We start from the raw sequence: 17,394 nt of genomic DNA, 5'->3' as shown, positions 1-17,394 counted from the left end.
TACAACGAAGGACAATGAACTTGGGGGTATAATAAGGGGTATGGAGGTACATCCTCATTCCTTCAATCTGTGAAGATAAGCTGCTAGCAAGCTTGATCTTATGAAAAGGGATCTCTACCCAACTGGTTGAAAATATGGGGGGAAAACGACTTGGGGTAAACTATCTTAAAGGAGACAGGAAAATGCCTTGTTAAGTTTGAACTCTAGAAAGCATGTTATGATTTTGTTTGATATGTAACCATTTGTTTCCACTATTCTCTTTATATCACTTGAATTACTTTTCTCTGATAAACTTATTCTTCTGTTCGCTATCTAAGTGCTGTATGTTAAGCAAAGCAGTGATCCTAAGTTGAATCTTACAAGCTGGTATGCATTATTCCTTTAGGAATAGTGGATCTAAGAGTGCTGTGAGTGCTCAGTGAAAGAGGGGCAGAGGACTCCAGAGGAATGCTCAGAGGACTCAGGGGTTGGTGTGTGCCTATTAACCTGTACAGAGAGAGCAAGGCAGTGCTTGTTGCCAGAGGCTGGTGGTTTCAGGGAGGTGATTCACAGCAGGCACAGACAAGACTTCCTCATGCTAAGTGCAGCGGGTAGAAAGGTGTGTCACAACCCTGACTACCATAGAGAAACATTGCAGCAGCTAGGTCAATGGAAGATTCTTCCATGGATCTAGCTGTTGCCTCTGGAGAGGTGAATTTACTACAGCAACAAAAAAATCCCTTCTGTTGTAACTGTCTTTGCTACAGAGCTTTACAGCAGGAGCACTGCAGCTGTGCCGCTCTAGTGCTTGTAGTGTAGATATATCTTAGACTTTTGAATCAGGCTATATTATTTTTCCCCTGGACTCTTACTAGAAGGTTGTCTTCTCTTCAGTGGGTATTGGCATCTGGCTACAGGAAGTTAAGAAGTTATAGTGGACTGAGGCCACGTCCACACTACCCGCCGGATCGGCGGGTAGTAATCGATCTATCGGGGATCAATTTATCGTGTCTCGTCTAGACACGATAAATCGATCCCCGAATCGACGCCTGTACTCCACCTCGTCAGGAGGAGTAAGCGGAGTCGACAGGGGAGCCGCGGCAGTCGACTTGCCGCCGTGAGAACCGCCAGGTAAGCTGAACTAAGATACTTCAACTTCAGCTACGTGAATAGCGTAGCTAAAGTTGCGTATCTTAGATCGATTCCTCCCCCCCGCCCCAAGTGCAGACCAGCCCTGAGTCTCCTGTCACTTACATTGATTAGCCTATTTTTAATAGAGGCAACAGAAAGGTTTGGAAAAATAGGAGTTTGATTGGGAAAAGCCAGGGGTCTTTACAAGAGTCCAGTTCAGAGGTCAGCCAGTTCAGGACTTTAACTAGATTGTACAGCATGCCTCTTGCCTTAGAGTGCCATTAGACAGTAATTGCTGATATTAACACTTGAACTAGTGAAGGGTTATGTAAAATGCTATAGTACTTCAAAGAAACACTACTTCTAAAATTAAAGTAGCAGGTTGCCTACTCTCCATCCTTGCTTCTCACCCTGATTCAGGCTGAGCCCTCAATGCCCCAGTTCCCAAACTACATTAGTGGCATGGTAATATCTCATCTTACTGGAACGAACGTAAACCTGGATGTTACAAGAACTCCATGTGACACTACTATGCAGAACTGAGGTTCGTTACCTCTGCATGAATTAGCTTTACCCTATTTGGTTGGCATATAACCCACTAAACTACAGCTGAGATGAAGTTTGTCATTTTGACATGGTTCCATTAAGCAGTCAGCCAAGGAGCTGGAGTCAAAAGAAAAACAGCTAGCCCTATTATAATAGTTGGACTTTTGATAGCTTTCGGGGGAAAATGCAATACTCTTCCAACAAAAATTAGCTGACCAAAGGATCTTCTTAGAGTGAAGGATGGCAATGGCCTTTTTAAAAACATTGGAAAGACGACTGCTTGATGTAAAACTGATACCACTCATGAAATAACTGAGACCTCTAGTGCATGCTGGCAACCCAACCCCAAGATGAGGCAGGAGCCTTCTCTACTTTCTCCGATGGAGAACTCTCTTGATTTTGGTGAAAATCAGAAAAGCCTGATTTCCACTAGCCCTGCAAGAGCAGAATTAGGTCAGGTAGGCCCAATCAGTTAATTAGGCTGCAAACAGGGGAGCTTTAGGCTGGAGGCAGCTCATTAGAGAGGCTCACCTGTGCAGGAACAGATGGGGGAGGGCCTATAAAGTCAGGTAGTAGGGTACAGGTTGGGGCTGAAAAAGGATAGTTGCTTCCTGGGAAGAGGGTTCTTGGAACTAGTACACTCAGGGAGAGAGGGGGAAGCAGTCCAGGAAAGGAGCAGTGAGGGCAAAGAGAGGAAGTCCACAACTACTGAGTTGAGGGTCCTTGGACTGGAACCCAGACTAGAGGGTGGACCTGGGTTCCCCCACCAGCCACTGAAGTAGTGACACCAGGGTGGTGAATGGGAAGACTGCTTAGGATTGAACCCCTGAAGGGGGAACAGTGAGTGATGTGGCCAGAGGGCTGAATCACAAAGAAGATGCTATGTGTCCTGGAGTGAGAGAGGAGTTGCTGAGAGAAAAAGAGTGATTCCTGTGACAGCATACAAACTGTGGAAGAGCGAATCTACCTCTTGAGTTAATCCGCACAGCAACCAGGAGGCGGCACCAGACCAGGGTGAGTAGTGCAACCCATGATACTTAAGATACAGGGGTGAGGCAATGATCTCAAGTATAGGGTTAGTGGGCCCTTTGCTTCCTCCCATTTCTCTCCCTTCCCCTGCCCCCCTTCCTGGACAGCCCCCTCTAATCAGAACCCTACTGATTTTGCTAAAAATTGGAAAACACTAATTTTCTACTCTTCACCAAAATCAATAGGGTTCTGACCTGTGCATCTCTTCCTGTGTTCATGCAGCACCTAGATATAGTGGTGCTGGGGTTTTATGGTATAGTATTTGAACCTCAGCTGGGGCTCATTTCCTGATTGAAGCATTTGGGTAATCATTCTTGCTATTTAACATAGGAAGGATAAGTTACTGGAGCTTTTCTCTCCCTGAACATAGGAGTTAAAGTTACAGCCACCAGGAATAGAACTCTAACCCTATAAAACTTGGTCAGATAAATCAAGTGGTTGTAATGAAGGCTTTATTAGATAGGAGCCATACTAATATTACACGTCAAGCATTACAGGCTGTACAGGATTTTTGCTTGTTCATGTAAAGTATTAGTACAAACTCCAATTAACTGAACAAGAGAATATAACTCATTATATCTCAGTAGTCTGGAGAGTATTAAGTTGGGTCAAAATAAAGACCACTATTGTAACCTATGTATACTAGAGGAAGCTTGCTGGGAAACCTGCAGTAAAGCCCTGCTACTGTCTAGTATTAGAATAATGTTCTTGCAACAACCTAATAATCACTGTTTAAATATGTCATCTTCAAATGGGAATGTCACTATCTAGTAGATATTCTTTACTGAAGGAATGCAGAGGAAAACTTAGCCTGAGTTGATGTTGTGACATTGTACTCTATGATTTTATGAAAATATGCTAATATAACTAGAATATGCTTTATGCAAAAGGTCTCTTGTAAGGTATCATTACAAAGCTTATCTACTGAGTGCGATCATCCTATTTTTATAAAGGTACCACTCTTGTACCTGAAACTAGAAATATGAAATACAACTCTGAGGGCCTATAGTAATTATGCAAAGTGTGGGCCATTAATGGTGGTTTGGAAGCTTGATGACTCCCATTAACCAGGACAATTTAACTGCAGATGGCTCTGTTTTACCTGTAAGTCTTCCTGTATATGTGTTTGCTGGCAAGAGGGCAATGAAGTCTTACAGTAACATATGATCATGTCACCTGAACTGGAATCCATCTTTAACCTAGTGCTTTTCCATTGAGAAAGGGAGGGGGAACCCAGAGGGACAAAGGATTCCTGCCTTATGCAAAAGATATATAAATGGGTGGAAAGAAACAAAGTGGGAGCCGTTATGAGGAATCCCCTAGCTACCACCTGAGCTGGAACAAGGGCTGTACCAGGGGAAAGGATTGTGCCCAGACTAGGAAGGCATTCAGTCTGTGAAAGAAACATCTTTCAGGGTAAGATATTATCTGTACTCAGTTGTATTACTGTATTAGGTTTAGATTTGCATGTTTTATTTTATTTTGCTTGGTAATTCACTTTGTTCTATCTTACTACTTGGAACCACTTAAATCCTACTTTCTGTATTTAATATCACTTTTTACTTATTAATTAACCCAGAGTATGTATTAATACCGGGGGGGCAAACAGCTGTGCATATCTCTCTATCAGTGTTATAGAGAGTGAATAATTTGTGTTTACCCTGTATAAGCGTTATCCAGGGTAAAACTGATTTATTTGGGTTTTAGGCCCCATTGGGAGTTGGGCATCTGAGTGTTAAAGATGATAACACTTCTGTTAGCTGCTTTCAGTCAAGTCTGCAGCTTTGGGGCAAGTAATTCAGACCCTGGGTCTGTGTTGGAGCAGACGGGTGTATCTGGCTCAGCAAGACAGGGTGCTGGGGTCCCGAGCTGGCAGGGAAAGGAGGGATAGTAGTAGTCTTGGCACATCAGTTGGCAGCTCCCAAGGGGGTTTCTGTGATTCAACCCATCACAGATGTGTCCAAGTTGGAAAGAAGGAAAACTTAGATTTATGGTTGATTCTTATCAATTATTTGGTGGTTTCACTTTTGTACCAACTTTACACTACCATGGGAAAAGCAACAGAGTGTCTTGTGGCACCTTTAAGACTAACAGACTCTGTTAGTCTTAAAGGTGCCACAAGACCCTCTGTTGCTTTTTACAGATTCAGACTAACACGGCTACCCCTCTGATACTTGATACCATGAGAAAGTAACTCCTCAGTACATCTGAAACACACTTTGAGAGCTGCAGTGGACTCTTAACATTTCAAGGGCAATATGTCACCCCATACAAGCCCCATTTCAGGACCTCCCCACTAGTTAGCAAAGGATTTGAGTACATGCATAAGTGCTTTCCTTAATCAGAGCCATCGTGCCTTCTAAAAAGGAATGCACTGTCCAAAATTTCCCTTTCTTAGTGTAATGCAGTATCTCATCTGATTTGATTATCAACATGTATCAGTTGACTGAGTCTTGAATATTAGTACTCAGATCTTTAACTGGACTCCATTCAATGTGAGTGGAGACAGCAGAGCACTGCATGCTAGGCAGACAGGCTGCTGCATCTTCTGTCAGTTGAAGCTATCTCAGGGCAAGGCTTCATTCCTGCATAAGTCACTGATTAGGTAGGGAGGAAAGCATGAACTCTTCTAAAAAATGAAGAAAATAGAATTTAAGAGGTACTGAATTGATAGCCTACACACCTTTTTATCCACAGCAAATGTAGCACTGTCTCAGGTTTGTCTGCCAGTATAGCGCACCCTTTACCTAGATTCCTAGAGCAGGGATTCTGAAACCTTTAACATTGCATGGGTCACTTAGTGTGTCTCAGGCATACTTCTAGTCATGATAGCACAGATCTTTTCTCCCATTATCAATCATAACATGTTTGTGGCAGCCATACAGCAGTTGCTTAATGGGAAAAGTAATATAGTGTGTGTAGTTTAAAAAAAAAACACTACAAAGTGAACCAACACCAGCCAGCCTACCAGCAAGTCTTCCACTGACTGGTGATTGTCTGTCTGCTGTTCTAAGTGATCCACTCTAGTTCAATCTTGATCTTTTTGTATAGCTAGAACTGTCAGGTATAGTACAACCTGGGTAATCTATGTACTTAATCAGTACCAAAACTAGTTAAGGTTTTAGCATGCTGTAGTGAAGTATCTTTTCTAAGCATCTGGTAAAATATTCTACAGTGCCTAATCAAAAATCAATTACAACTGTCAAAACAGAGTACACTTTAGCAAATTAAAACCATGGTTGATAGGTTTTAATGTGCAAAACTTAACTTGCAAAGAGTCTCCCACTTACAGAAAGTTAAAGTTCATCTGTGATAGATGTTACCTGGATATTTGGCAGCTGTTTAGTGGTCTCACTGTGTTACCAGATGATACTTAAAAGATGTTACTGACTCTATGAATGGCTCTAATTCTTATTACTAAGGGCTGGTCCACACTAACCCCCCCAGTTTGAACTAAGATACACAACTTCAGCTACGTGAATAAAACATAGCTGAAGTCGAAGTACCTTAGTTCGAAATACAAGGTACTTACCGCGGGTCCACACGCGGCAGGCAGGCTCCCCCGTCGACTGCACGTACTCCTCTCGCAGAGCATGAGTACCGGCGTCGATGGCGAGCACTTCCGGGATCGATTTATCGCGTCTAGACAAGACGCAATAAATTGATCCCAGAAGGTCGATTGCTTACCGCCGAACCCGAAGGTAAGTATAGACGTACCCAAAGCTTCTGAGCAATCTAGCCCCCTGCAGTTATCTTGAGTCACCTACACTAGTGTAAATTCTCTAATGCAGGGGTCTCAGAACTTTCAACACTAGGCACCATCCTCCATGTTAAATTGTTTCACTATTCCCATCCCCCCACATCTTGTTATATGCAGAAGAAATTGTTACAATAATCAACTGCAACTACTAATTCTCAAGTTCTGAAGAGTAAACTTATACTCTCCCTTTTAAGAACTCATGAGCTTGTCTTTCTGAGGGGAGATTCCACATGAGGTTGACCTGAGTTATCTAACCACAGGTGATAGCAACTATTTTTGATCACCACAGGGAAACCTCGCTTAGAGTTACAAGATGGAAAGTTTTCAAGGTTTCTGCAGCTAAAGCAGATAATCCGTCAATGTGCAAAATTCCTCTTCAATTAGGTGCAGGAACCAGTCTCAGGTCTGTCAGTCTATCCTGCAATGGCACATTCAACATTGATAAAACTGTCTTCTGAATAAAGGGGTTGATGGTCCACCTCTTTATCCTTTGGGTACCAGGCTAGTAGTGCCACTGCTGGGCCTGAGGTTCACTCAGATTCTGACTGAATTTGATAGTTTCTCACCAACTCCTCGGTTCCTTCAAAGTTTGAAACCAGGCTTCAAGTTTCAGGTTCACAAGTTTCTTCTGTGTGTCCAGAAGGCCAATTTACAAGTGTTAGTGAATACTTCTACCTTCTCATGCAGGGAGAGAACACTCCTATTCTGCTCCCAGAGAAGAGTCCAGCTCGTTTAGGTTACCAAAGATGCTTAAATTGTCACCTTCAATAACTTCATCTCTGGTATCGGCAAAAACAATTACTGATAATTGAGATTAAAGATAATACTGGTCCCCAAATGCTCAGTCTAAGTAGCCAAACAACATAATGACAGTTGGTGGTGGTTGTTGTTGTTGTTGTTTTGGGGGGGGGGGGGGAGGTTAGCAAAGATGGAGCATGTGTTTTATTATACAGGAAAACCTAAACTCTACCTCATGAGTTGCCTCATTTAAATGAGAAAGTTTAAGAAGGTTCCAGTAAAAGGAACCTGTCATCAGAACAATGCAAAAAGTCAATTCACTAGACAGCTTTTAACTAAATTCACTATTTGCAACAGCTTCCTGAAAGTCCAGGTACTGCTTTACAAGTGCTACTAGTAGCAACAGTTCAGTGTAGAAGGTGACATCCTGGCATTAGTTGCAATGAGTTGGAGCTCTCTGATCAGCTGTTCTCACCTGTCATTGCCATGATAGCAGCTGTAAAGTCTACAATAAACCATTCTCCTTGAATGTGGTGGAAAGCTTCAACTACTTCTTGATACAGCTTTTCAAGAGAGGAAGTCTCCAACAAAACAGTCAAATGTACCAGTACTGCAAAGACTGAAAGCTGTGCAGCACCAGACAGTGATTAAATCTTCAAACGGAATTCTTTAGTCAATTTTCCAAAGCTTTGAAAGCAATTGCTCAGATTTAGGCAACCACATCACCAATACAGTGCAATATATTAATAACATACACTTTTCAATGTGGTAATCACTGTAGGCGCAATAGCTTATGAAGCCATGTTTGTTGCACAGGAAAATGTAACTTTCTGCAATATGTGCCTCATGCCAAAGGGATGTGTGTGACACTTAGTTTAAATCAACACTTGCTGACTTCTGTCAAGGCCTCAAGTTTATCTTTCAGTGAGTTATTGGACTTTTAAATGCTGTAACAATTTTGAAGGCTTTATGTTCTGAACTTCAGGACCGTGTGTGCTGTAATTATGAATTAGTGTACTTTGTGTTCTGAAGTTCTGTCTCAAAGTACGAAGACTTGAAAGTTGCTGGGTCAACATAAAGCAGGTTGTAGGGTGGTTGTTTTTTTTTTTTTTTTTTTTCCTTTTTCCTTTTTCCCCCCCCGGTGCTCTTCTTCTAAGACAAGAAGCAACGGGCTTAAATTGCAGCCAGAGAGATTTAGGTTGGACATTAGGAAAAACTTCCTAACTGGTGGGGTGGGTTAAGCACTGGAATAAACTGCCTAAGGAGGTTGTGGAGTCTCCATCATTGGAGATATTTAAGAGCAGGTTAGACAAACACTTGTCAGGAATGGTCTAGATAATACTTAGTCCTGCCACGAGTGCAGGGAACTAGACTAGATGACCTCTCAAGATCCCTTCCAGTTCTATGATTAGAATAATTAGCTGTCCTTCATGAAACTATCTTTAATTTGCTTGTTAGCCAGAATTTACCTATACAGATTAAATACAGATGCAACAGTAAAGTGAGGTTCAGTGTCCTTGGGTCTCAATTACAGCTAACAGGCTGTCTGCATGCACAGCTTAGATGCAGCAGAATGCAAGAAGTTTAATAGGACCTGTACTGTTTTCGTTTGTTTTGTGTTTAAGGAGTAAATTCAGGCACACAAAGTATAGGTTATAATACTGTTGGGAACAGAGGCTTGAGCAGTCTCCTACTCACTCATCCTGCACTAGACTAAATTGCTAATTGGAATTCTCAGATTATAGTAATATTGTGGCTTTAAAGGACATCACTAAGAGCTAGTCTACACTAGAATCGCTACTGCAGCGCAGCTGTACTGATGTAGCTGTAGTGCTGCTAGTGCAGACGCTTTATGCCAACGGGAGAAAACTCTCTCCTCATCAGAATTACTCCACCTACCCAAGCAGCAGTAGCTATGTCAGCGGGAGAAGCGCTGTCCACACTGGTGATTAAGTCTATGTAAGTTACGTCGCTCGGAGGGGTGGCTTTTTCACTCCCCTGAGCAACTTAAGTTATACCAAAATAAGTGCTCATGTGTTCAAGCCCTAAGGGTTTATCCTTTAAACTAAGTAACACTTATTGCAAAAAAGTTATTTAGTATCTTGCCACCTCTGAGGTCCTTTTGCCCCAAGCCACTGCATGATCTCAGAAGTGGTGACCCATAATGTAGGGATCCCTGATGCAAGTTCTGACACCCTAGTTGAACAAGGTACTTAATCAGGTGCTTACCTTTAGGTATGAGTAGCTCCACTGATTACAGTGGGATTATCCATGTGTTTAAAGACAGGCACATGATTAAGTACCTTGTTTAATTGGGGCTTAGGTACAGCTCTTTTTCCCTCCAACTATTCTGAACCTCCATTTCCAGAACTGTGCCAATAGGGGCAGAAACAGGAAGGAAGGCTGTCTAAAGGTGGCCTTTAATCTTTCATTACATGGGAATTTTCAATTTTGGGGGCAAACCTGACAAATTAAAGATGACCAGATTTAAGTGTCAACCATTTAACACTTCTAAGAAGGCATCTACTAGAAAGCTGTGAACATGTTAAATGTGACATCAGTTTGTTTTAAAAATACAGAAGCTAGTTTAGTTAAACTGAAGGTGTAACTGCACAGCAAAGAAAATAATTGATATGAGCTTTCCTATTAAAGAAACTATCCAGGGCCCTGGAAAAACTGCTCCAGACAAATTTCAGTCTACTGAAACTTGTGTAGATACTGCTAAAGAGGGTAAAACATTTCCTTGCCAAAAGACTGGGAGAGACTTAGTGTTTTTAGTCTGCCTTGGATTCATAATTTTGCTTAATCTTAACTATAATAATGAGCTTCTTTAGCATAGCTGTCTGTTCTTTCTTAGGTTAGTTTAGTCTTGGGAGTGCTTGAGTGACCCAAGGACTCCAGTTCTCAAATTGCTACTTATAATTCTCCAGTTATTAATTAGGAGTGCACAGCTCTCACTATTTCAGTAGCAACTAATAAAAAGTGGCTCCTGATCAACCGTATAGTACTTTTCTAGGCACTAGATTTGTAATCTCAGAATTGCATGTTACCTTCATAAAGAGCCCCATTTTGTTCTTGTTCCACAGCCTTCAGGAACAATTCTCTTGCCTGTACAAATTACACAGAACATTTAAAAAAAATTGTTACAAGCATCCACGTAAATCCAGTTACCAGAATTTTCATCCAAGTTGATAACTCTATACTATGAGGTGGTAAGGAGAACAGTAAAAGCACAATTGCATATAATAACACGGAAGTGACGTTCAGGTTCTACTAACAATAACTGAATTTCTGAGCCAACGCAGAGCCTGATCCTAAATCTTGCTTACACCAGTTTTAATTAAATCAGGGCATTAAGCCCTTATAAATAAGGAATTGCATAACTTCTAGCACCACTATAACCATGGTTGAAATAGCACTCACATTAGAAACCTATGAAAATAGGTTTATAAACTAATAATTCCTTTTTGTTTTAAAAGGAGTCTAACTGTGCCATATTTAACTTACCATTCAAATGATAGCTTATCTCAGGAATGAACAAGCTTTCTAAAGTTTTATTACTTTGCAAAGAAGGATTGATAATTTGTTCATGTCACCAAAATTGGCACGGGAGTGACAATCTTCAACTTATGTAAAGTATCTCACTTTTGCCTAGACACACGTTGGCTCTAACTCAGTTTTTTTTTTTTTTTTTTTTTTTTTAAAAAGTCCAGGCCAATTCTGGAAGTGTCGTGCAAAGCACTTGTGAAAGCAAAGCTCAGGGAGTGAGACAGAAAGCATCTGGCTGATATTAGAGTCAAATCCACAGAGTTGACCTACAAGAGCAAAAGCACATCAATTACAAATCCAGTCTGCAACAATAAAGAACAGTGGGACCTGCAAAAGAGTACTAAGTGATCCAAAAAGTCAAGAGTATTGTGGGGGCCATACTGCTACACTATGCTTGGAAAGAACTTTCACAAATGCAGGTGACTAGCCAGAGCAAAAATGGAAATGTGTGCAAGAAGTCAGGAGACACAGGGGAAGGAAGGCAGGAGGGCTCTTATTTCCTTTTCTTTAACTGGGAGAGAAAATGCCAGCTGAACTTAACCAGAACACATTAGTGATAGACCTAGTTCAGAAGATCTTTAGCTTTCTTAGTGTTTGTACATATCCATTACAAGAAGATATGATTGACAAACTTCATGTCATTTTACCTCTGACTTCATTCAACTGGAACTCACCTATATAACACCCACTGTTAAAGGAGGTAGGCCACTATCACTTCACAATACATCTATTTGGTGAAGGAGGCAAAGCCACGCATGAGAAGGAGGAGGAAAAGGGGATAGGATTTTGAGGGAAGGTGGCAAAAGGTAAGGAACACAGGGCTAGATTCACAAAGGGACTTATGTGCCCAACTTCAACAGTTTGGCACCACTGGCATTCACAAAACCCCTGCTCAGCTACCACCTAACCCTGTAAGTGACTAAACTGGCCCTACATTTTGGTAGTAAAAGTCCTCTGGGCGCCTCAGTTTCTGCCTCTGTGCACGCATACTGCTGTCTCACTAAGCATATGGACACCTAAACCCCAGCAAAATCCACAAAGGAGGGGAATATAGGAGTTCTTCTGTCTTTCTCATCTGCAGGGCCCAATCCAGTAGGCTGAACTTGGAATTCACCTACCAGATTTGGGCCCATTCAAAATCTGGCCAGAGAGGAGGTGGTAGCAATAGTGCCCACCTTATAGCTTTGGTGGTTAAAGCACTCACCCAGAATGTGGGAGACCTGGTTTCAATTCTCCCCTCAGGCTGAAGGAAGAAAATGCCCTCAGTCTCTCCTGATAAAGCTGTTGCACTTTGTATAACTAGTCATTGGAGCAAAGGTACTAGAACCTGGGTCTCCCTCCTTCCAGGTGAGAACCCAAACCACCAAACTATAGTCACTCATTCATTCTCTCTCTTTTTTATATTTATATATGCAGGAGAGGCTTCACAGCAGAGAATCCCAAGCAGGAAACAGCACATTCCTGCAGCCCAGACTTAAGACCCTGACTCCTTGGAAGGAGTGAGGCTTAGGACACACCCTGTCCTTGGCATCTCCCAATGGTTAGCTAAGGCAGCGCCTCACTCAATGTGCTGACTTTTGGAAATCCCATTCTTAGCGTATAACTACACTTACCGCAGAGTACAGACACCACACACCCAGCTAGCATGAGTATAAACAGCACTGTAGACTGAGTACAGTTTATGTGAGGAGAATGCCCTTCACACCTGAACCCCATCCCCTCTCCAGGTATGTAACCTATGAGAGCTCTCTACAGACCTGAGTAGTGCCTCCCACATCTACAATGCTATTTTTAGCAGTGTAGTGTCCCACTGCCAGAGGCTTTCCCTACTGCACTAAAAGACTCCAATAGCTCCCCTCTGCCACAGTCCTTCACTGAAGCATATAGCTCACACCACAGTTCCAAGTGTGGATGCAGCCTGCCTTTCGCTGTAGCAAGTGGCTACACGTGAAGTGCTTGTACTCTACGTAGTCTTAGGTACCTATCTCCCCTATGCACTCCCCTATAGGGAGCTTGACCACCTAACTCAGAGTTTGTGAATCCCAAATTTCTAGGCTCCTAAAACTTAGGCACCACACCATCCCTTTGTGAATCTAGCATACAGAGAGGAAATTATCTGCCTGATCTTTTTCAGGTTTAACCAGAAACTAAACATTCAATGTTAAAAGCTAATGGAATGCTAACAAAGACAGCCCATTAGTAAAATAAGTGATCTTTTTCCTACCTTCTCCTCTTTTGCTAGCTCCTGCTTTCCTTTGGTATCTATAGCCTTTACTCCAGGGCCTCTTGCACGTGGCACAGTTTCCAAACCACCAGAACTCATGCCTGGGGCAAGTTCAAAAATCCACCGAGCTCGAAACATCTGGAGCTCTGCCTAAAAATTCAGAAACATTAACTCCTAATAGGCTCTGATTTAGCATCTTCTGGGCAGACAGTACATCTCCTGTACAAGAGATTACATAGTCTCTACAGGTTCAGTCTACAAATAAGAACTTTGAATATACGTTACACATACAATACTAGCTATACAAGGGTAAATATAGGGACTTTATTTAGCAAACTCTGGTTCAGATTAGAATTGGCATTTCCTCTAGCTTCACTTACAGTGGAATTACCAGAAAAATCACACAAGGAAATGCTATGGCTTATGGACAATTTAGTTCCAACAATGCAATTACTTCTGTTTGGATGATTCAGTATACAGAAGAAAATTTGGGTTGTTGCAAGAAGTGATTATGATATAGTTAATACTGGCCTAAATTCATAGAAATAATCTCACTGTCATCTTTCTGAATGTTAGAATAAGTCTACTTCTCATTCATCTATAATTTAAGAAAATGTCAGCTCAATGTTTTAAATTAATTTCAATTTTATATAGCAAAATTGGTTTATTACACTTGTGAATATATTATTGTAAACTAGCTTTGATTACAATTAGGGCTGTCGATTAATCGCAGTTAACCCATGTGATTAACTCAAAAAATTAATCACGATTAATCGCACTGTTAAACAATAGAATACCAACTGAAATTTATTAAATATTTTTGGATGTTTTTCTACATTTTCAAATATATTGATTTCTATTACAACACAGAATACAAAGTGACATGCTTACTTTATATTTTTGATTACAAATATTTGCTCTGTAAAAATGATAAAAAATAGTATTTTTGAATTCACCTCATACAAGAACTGTAGTGCAATCTTTATCGTGAAGGTGTAACTTACAAATGTAGCCCCTTTTTTCTTTTGGTTACATAACTGCACTCAAAAACAAAACAATGTAAAACTTTAGAGCCTACGAGTCCACTCAGTCCTACCTCTTGTTCAGCCAATCACGAAGACAACCAAGTTTGTTTACATTTACGGGAGATACTACAATATCACCTGAAAGTGAGAACAGGAGTTCATATGGCACTTATTTGTAGCCGGCGTTGCAAGGTATTTACGTGCCAGATATGCTAAACATTCGTATGCCGCTTCATGCTTCAGCCACCATTCCGGAGGACATGCTTCCATACTGATGATGTTCATTTAAAAAAAAAGTGCATTCATTAAGTTTGTGACTGAACTTCTTGGGGGACAACTGTATGTCCCCTGCTCTGTTTTAACCGCATTCTGCTATATGTTTCATGTTATAGCAGTCTTGGATGATGAGCCAGCACATGTTGTTTGATTTACAAACACTGTCATTGCAGATTTGACAAAATGCAAAGAAGATACCAATTTGAGATTTCTAAAAATAGCTACAGCACTCGACCCAAGGTTTAAGAATCTGAAGTGCCTTCCAAAATCTGAGAGGGATGAGGTGTGGAGCGTACTTTCAGAAGTCTTAAAAGTACAGCACTCAGATGCAGAAACTACAGAACCTGAACCACCAAAAAAGAAAATCAACCTTCTGCTGGTGGCATGTGACTCAGATGATGAAAATGAATATGCATTGGTCCACTCTGCTTTCGATCATTATCGAGTAGAACCCATCATCAGCATGGATGCATATCCTCTGGAATGGTGGCTGAAGAATGAAGGGACATATGTATCTTCAGCGCATCTGGCAAGTAAATCTCTTGCGACGCCTATGCGAACGCCTGTTCTCGCTTTCAGGTGACATTTTAAACAAGAAGCAGGCAGCATTATCTCCTGCAAATGTAACCAAACTTGTTTGTCTGAGCAACTGGCTGAAGTAGGACTGAGTGGACTTCTAGGCTCTAAAGTTTTACATTTTTATTTTTGAATGCAGTTAGTTTTTGTACATAATTCGACATTTGCAAGTTCCATTTTCATGGAGATTGCACTACAGTATTTATATTAGGTGAATTGAAAATACAATTTCTTTTGTTGTTTACAGTGCAAATACTTGTAATCAAAAATGAATATAAAGTGAGCACTGTACATTTTGTATTCTGTGTTTTAATTTAAATCAATATATTTGAAAATGTAGAAAACATCAAAATTAATATATGGTATTGTTTAACTGTGCAATGAATTTTTTTAATCGCTTGACAGCCCTAAATGGAATCAAGGTTATAACTTGAATTTGTAGGGGTTGGTTGGTGGGTTTTTTGTTTTTTTTAAATGGGGAGGGTAATGTGGTATAAAACAAAGGTGAAGTCACTATATGACACTTCCCTCATTGAAGTTTGCCTTCAGTGTATATTTGAAAGTATATTTTAACCTTAATGCCAAGTTTTTTTTTTTTTTGTATTAATATGTGGAAACAAGTACCATAGGAAAAAGTATCCTATCGCAGAATGTGCTTTTACTTATGGGATTGCTTAAACTGCACCATATCCGCTTTCTACTATGGAAGAAAATGCCAACTGAACTTCATTTCAAAATTAGCATAACTTTAGACATACCTGAAGATTTGCTTCACCAGGCCTTTCATTGTCATCAGCTCTTATCAGATCAGAGTGACAATCTTCTTCAGCTCCTGCCTAATAGAGAACAGTTAGACATGAATATGCAGTCTGTATACACATTACTCTGTGTGCGAACTGCACAAACTCATTACAAAAAAACATGTTCCCCCTCAAAATAATGTCCCTGTTGACATCAACTTAATATTTGGCTAAATTAAGTTTAGTGGCATTACCTGTTGAAACTGATAATGAAATAAGCATTTTGCATTTCACTTAAACTGGGTAATGCAGAGTCTAGCTAGATGTCATTTGCCATTTTACATGCATCAGTGCATTGCTGCAATGTTTGGATTGAAAACATTGTAGAGTTACTTAACTCCATAAAAAGAGGACTTTGAAATTTCACTCATAAAAACATTTTAGACAATTGACTGCACCTTGTACTGCCTTCTCCCAGGTAAAATCAAGAGTTCAATGTAATGGTGCCACTTCTTTAAACTTTTGTTGCTGAAAGGTGTGTTACAGAAGCAGTTTCTATATTAAAGGGGATTTTCAGCCACAATGTCTTTGCTGCATATAACTGGTACATCATTCAGCAGTGAAGTGATTAATAATATTAACTCTGAAGCTTAATCAATGCAGCTAGTACATATCTCTTGGGGCTATTCCAGTTTGGGCTGCAAATGAACACCACAGTGCACCAGTTTGCACTTTGAAGCAACCATCCCAAACAGAAAAAGCTAGAACTAAATACAGCTCTGATGTTGCTCTACTGATCTCAATGGAACTAGGCCTACTTATACTGAAATCTGGCCCTTTAACGTTTGAGAAAGTTTGTAGAATTCTTCAGCACTTGGATGGAAGACTTAAGCAGATTTCAAACACGATGTAGCTATAAAACACTGACACCAATATGTACTTCAAAACTATAGTAAATATTCCAATATAATATATGGTCACACTAACAGCAACATACTTTAAGACTTATTGCAGCAAGCAAAATGTTCACTAAAGGAATTCTGCTAGTTATGAAGATGCATATCAGTCACACATTTTCTGTGGTCACTAAGCAGGTTAAATTAGTTTTACTCTAAGATAGTACTAGCAGCAATGCTGGAGGTATTGTGATGCTATAACTACAGTAGAACCTCAGTTACGAACACCTCGGACATGGAGGTTGTTTGTAACTCTGAACAAAACGTTACAGGTCTTTCAAAAGTTTACAACTGAACATTGTCAATACAGCTTTGAAACTTTACTACACAGAAGAAAAATGCTGCTTTCCATTTATTTTTCAGTAGTTTACATTTAACACAGTACTGTATCTGTTTGTTTTTATCTCTGCTGCTGCCTGATTGTGTACTTCCAGTTCCAGATGAGGTGGTAGTTGACTGGTCAATTTGTAACTCTGAGGTTCTACTGTATGAAGCTGATAGCTAAGCTATGGGGGTTACACACTAAAGATGTTTCAATATCTGAGTGACAGAAGCTATAGTTTTTATCTACAATATTCAACAGGATAAGATAATGCCCCAAAGAGTATGTCTACACTACGAGAGTACTTCGATGTCACTTAAATCGAATATGTGGAATCGATATTAGAAAGTCGAACGTGTGTTTCCACACTAAGGACAGCAATCCGACTGTGTGAGTCCACACTAACGGGGCAAGCGTCGACATTGGAAGCGGTGCACTGTGGGCAGCTATCCCACAGTTCCTGCAGTCCCCGCTGCCCATTGGAATTCTGGGTCGAGCCCCTAATGCCTGCTGGGGGAAAAAATGTTTCGAGGGTGGTTTTGG

General features: G+C 40.7%; 1 protein-coding gene across 2 annotated transcripts in view; it reads right to left on the bottom strand.

The window, feature by feature from the left end:
• FBXO9 (F-box protein 9) overlaps positions 1–17,394 on the bottom strand; it is a 50,316-nt gene that overhangs the window by 22,020 nt on the left and 10,902 nt on the right. The window contains exons 2-4 of one of the 2 annotated variants that reach the window (XM_005300222.5): positions 15,592–15,669; positions 12,957–13,106; positions 10,234–10,291 (exon numbers count right to left, since the gene is read on the bottom strand). In XM_005300222.5, coding sequence (XP_005300279.2) covers positions 10,234–10,291; positions 12,957–13,106; positions 15,592–15,669 — 286 coding nt within the window. The remainder of the gene's footprint in view (positions 1–10,233; positions 10,292–12,956; positions 13,107–15,591; positions 15,670–17,394) is intronic. The other variant, XM_005300223.5, reaches the window with a different exon arrangement.

This window comes from Chrysemys picta, chromosome 3, assembly GCF_011386835.1.
Source record: "Chrysemys picta bellii isolate R12L10 chromosome 3, ASM1138683v2, whole genome shotgun sequence".
NCBI lineage: Eukaryota > Metazoa > Chordata > Testudines > Emydidae > Chrysemys > Chrysemys picta.
The sequence above is the reverse complement of the archived record's forward strand: the minus strand, read 5'-3'. Positions and strand labels throughout refer to the sequence as shown.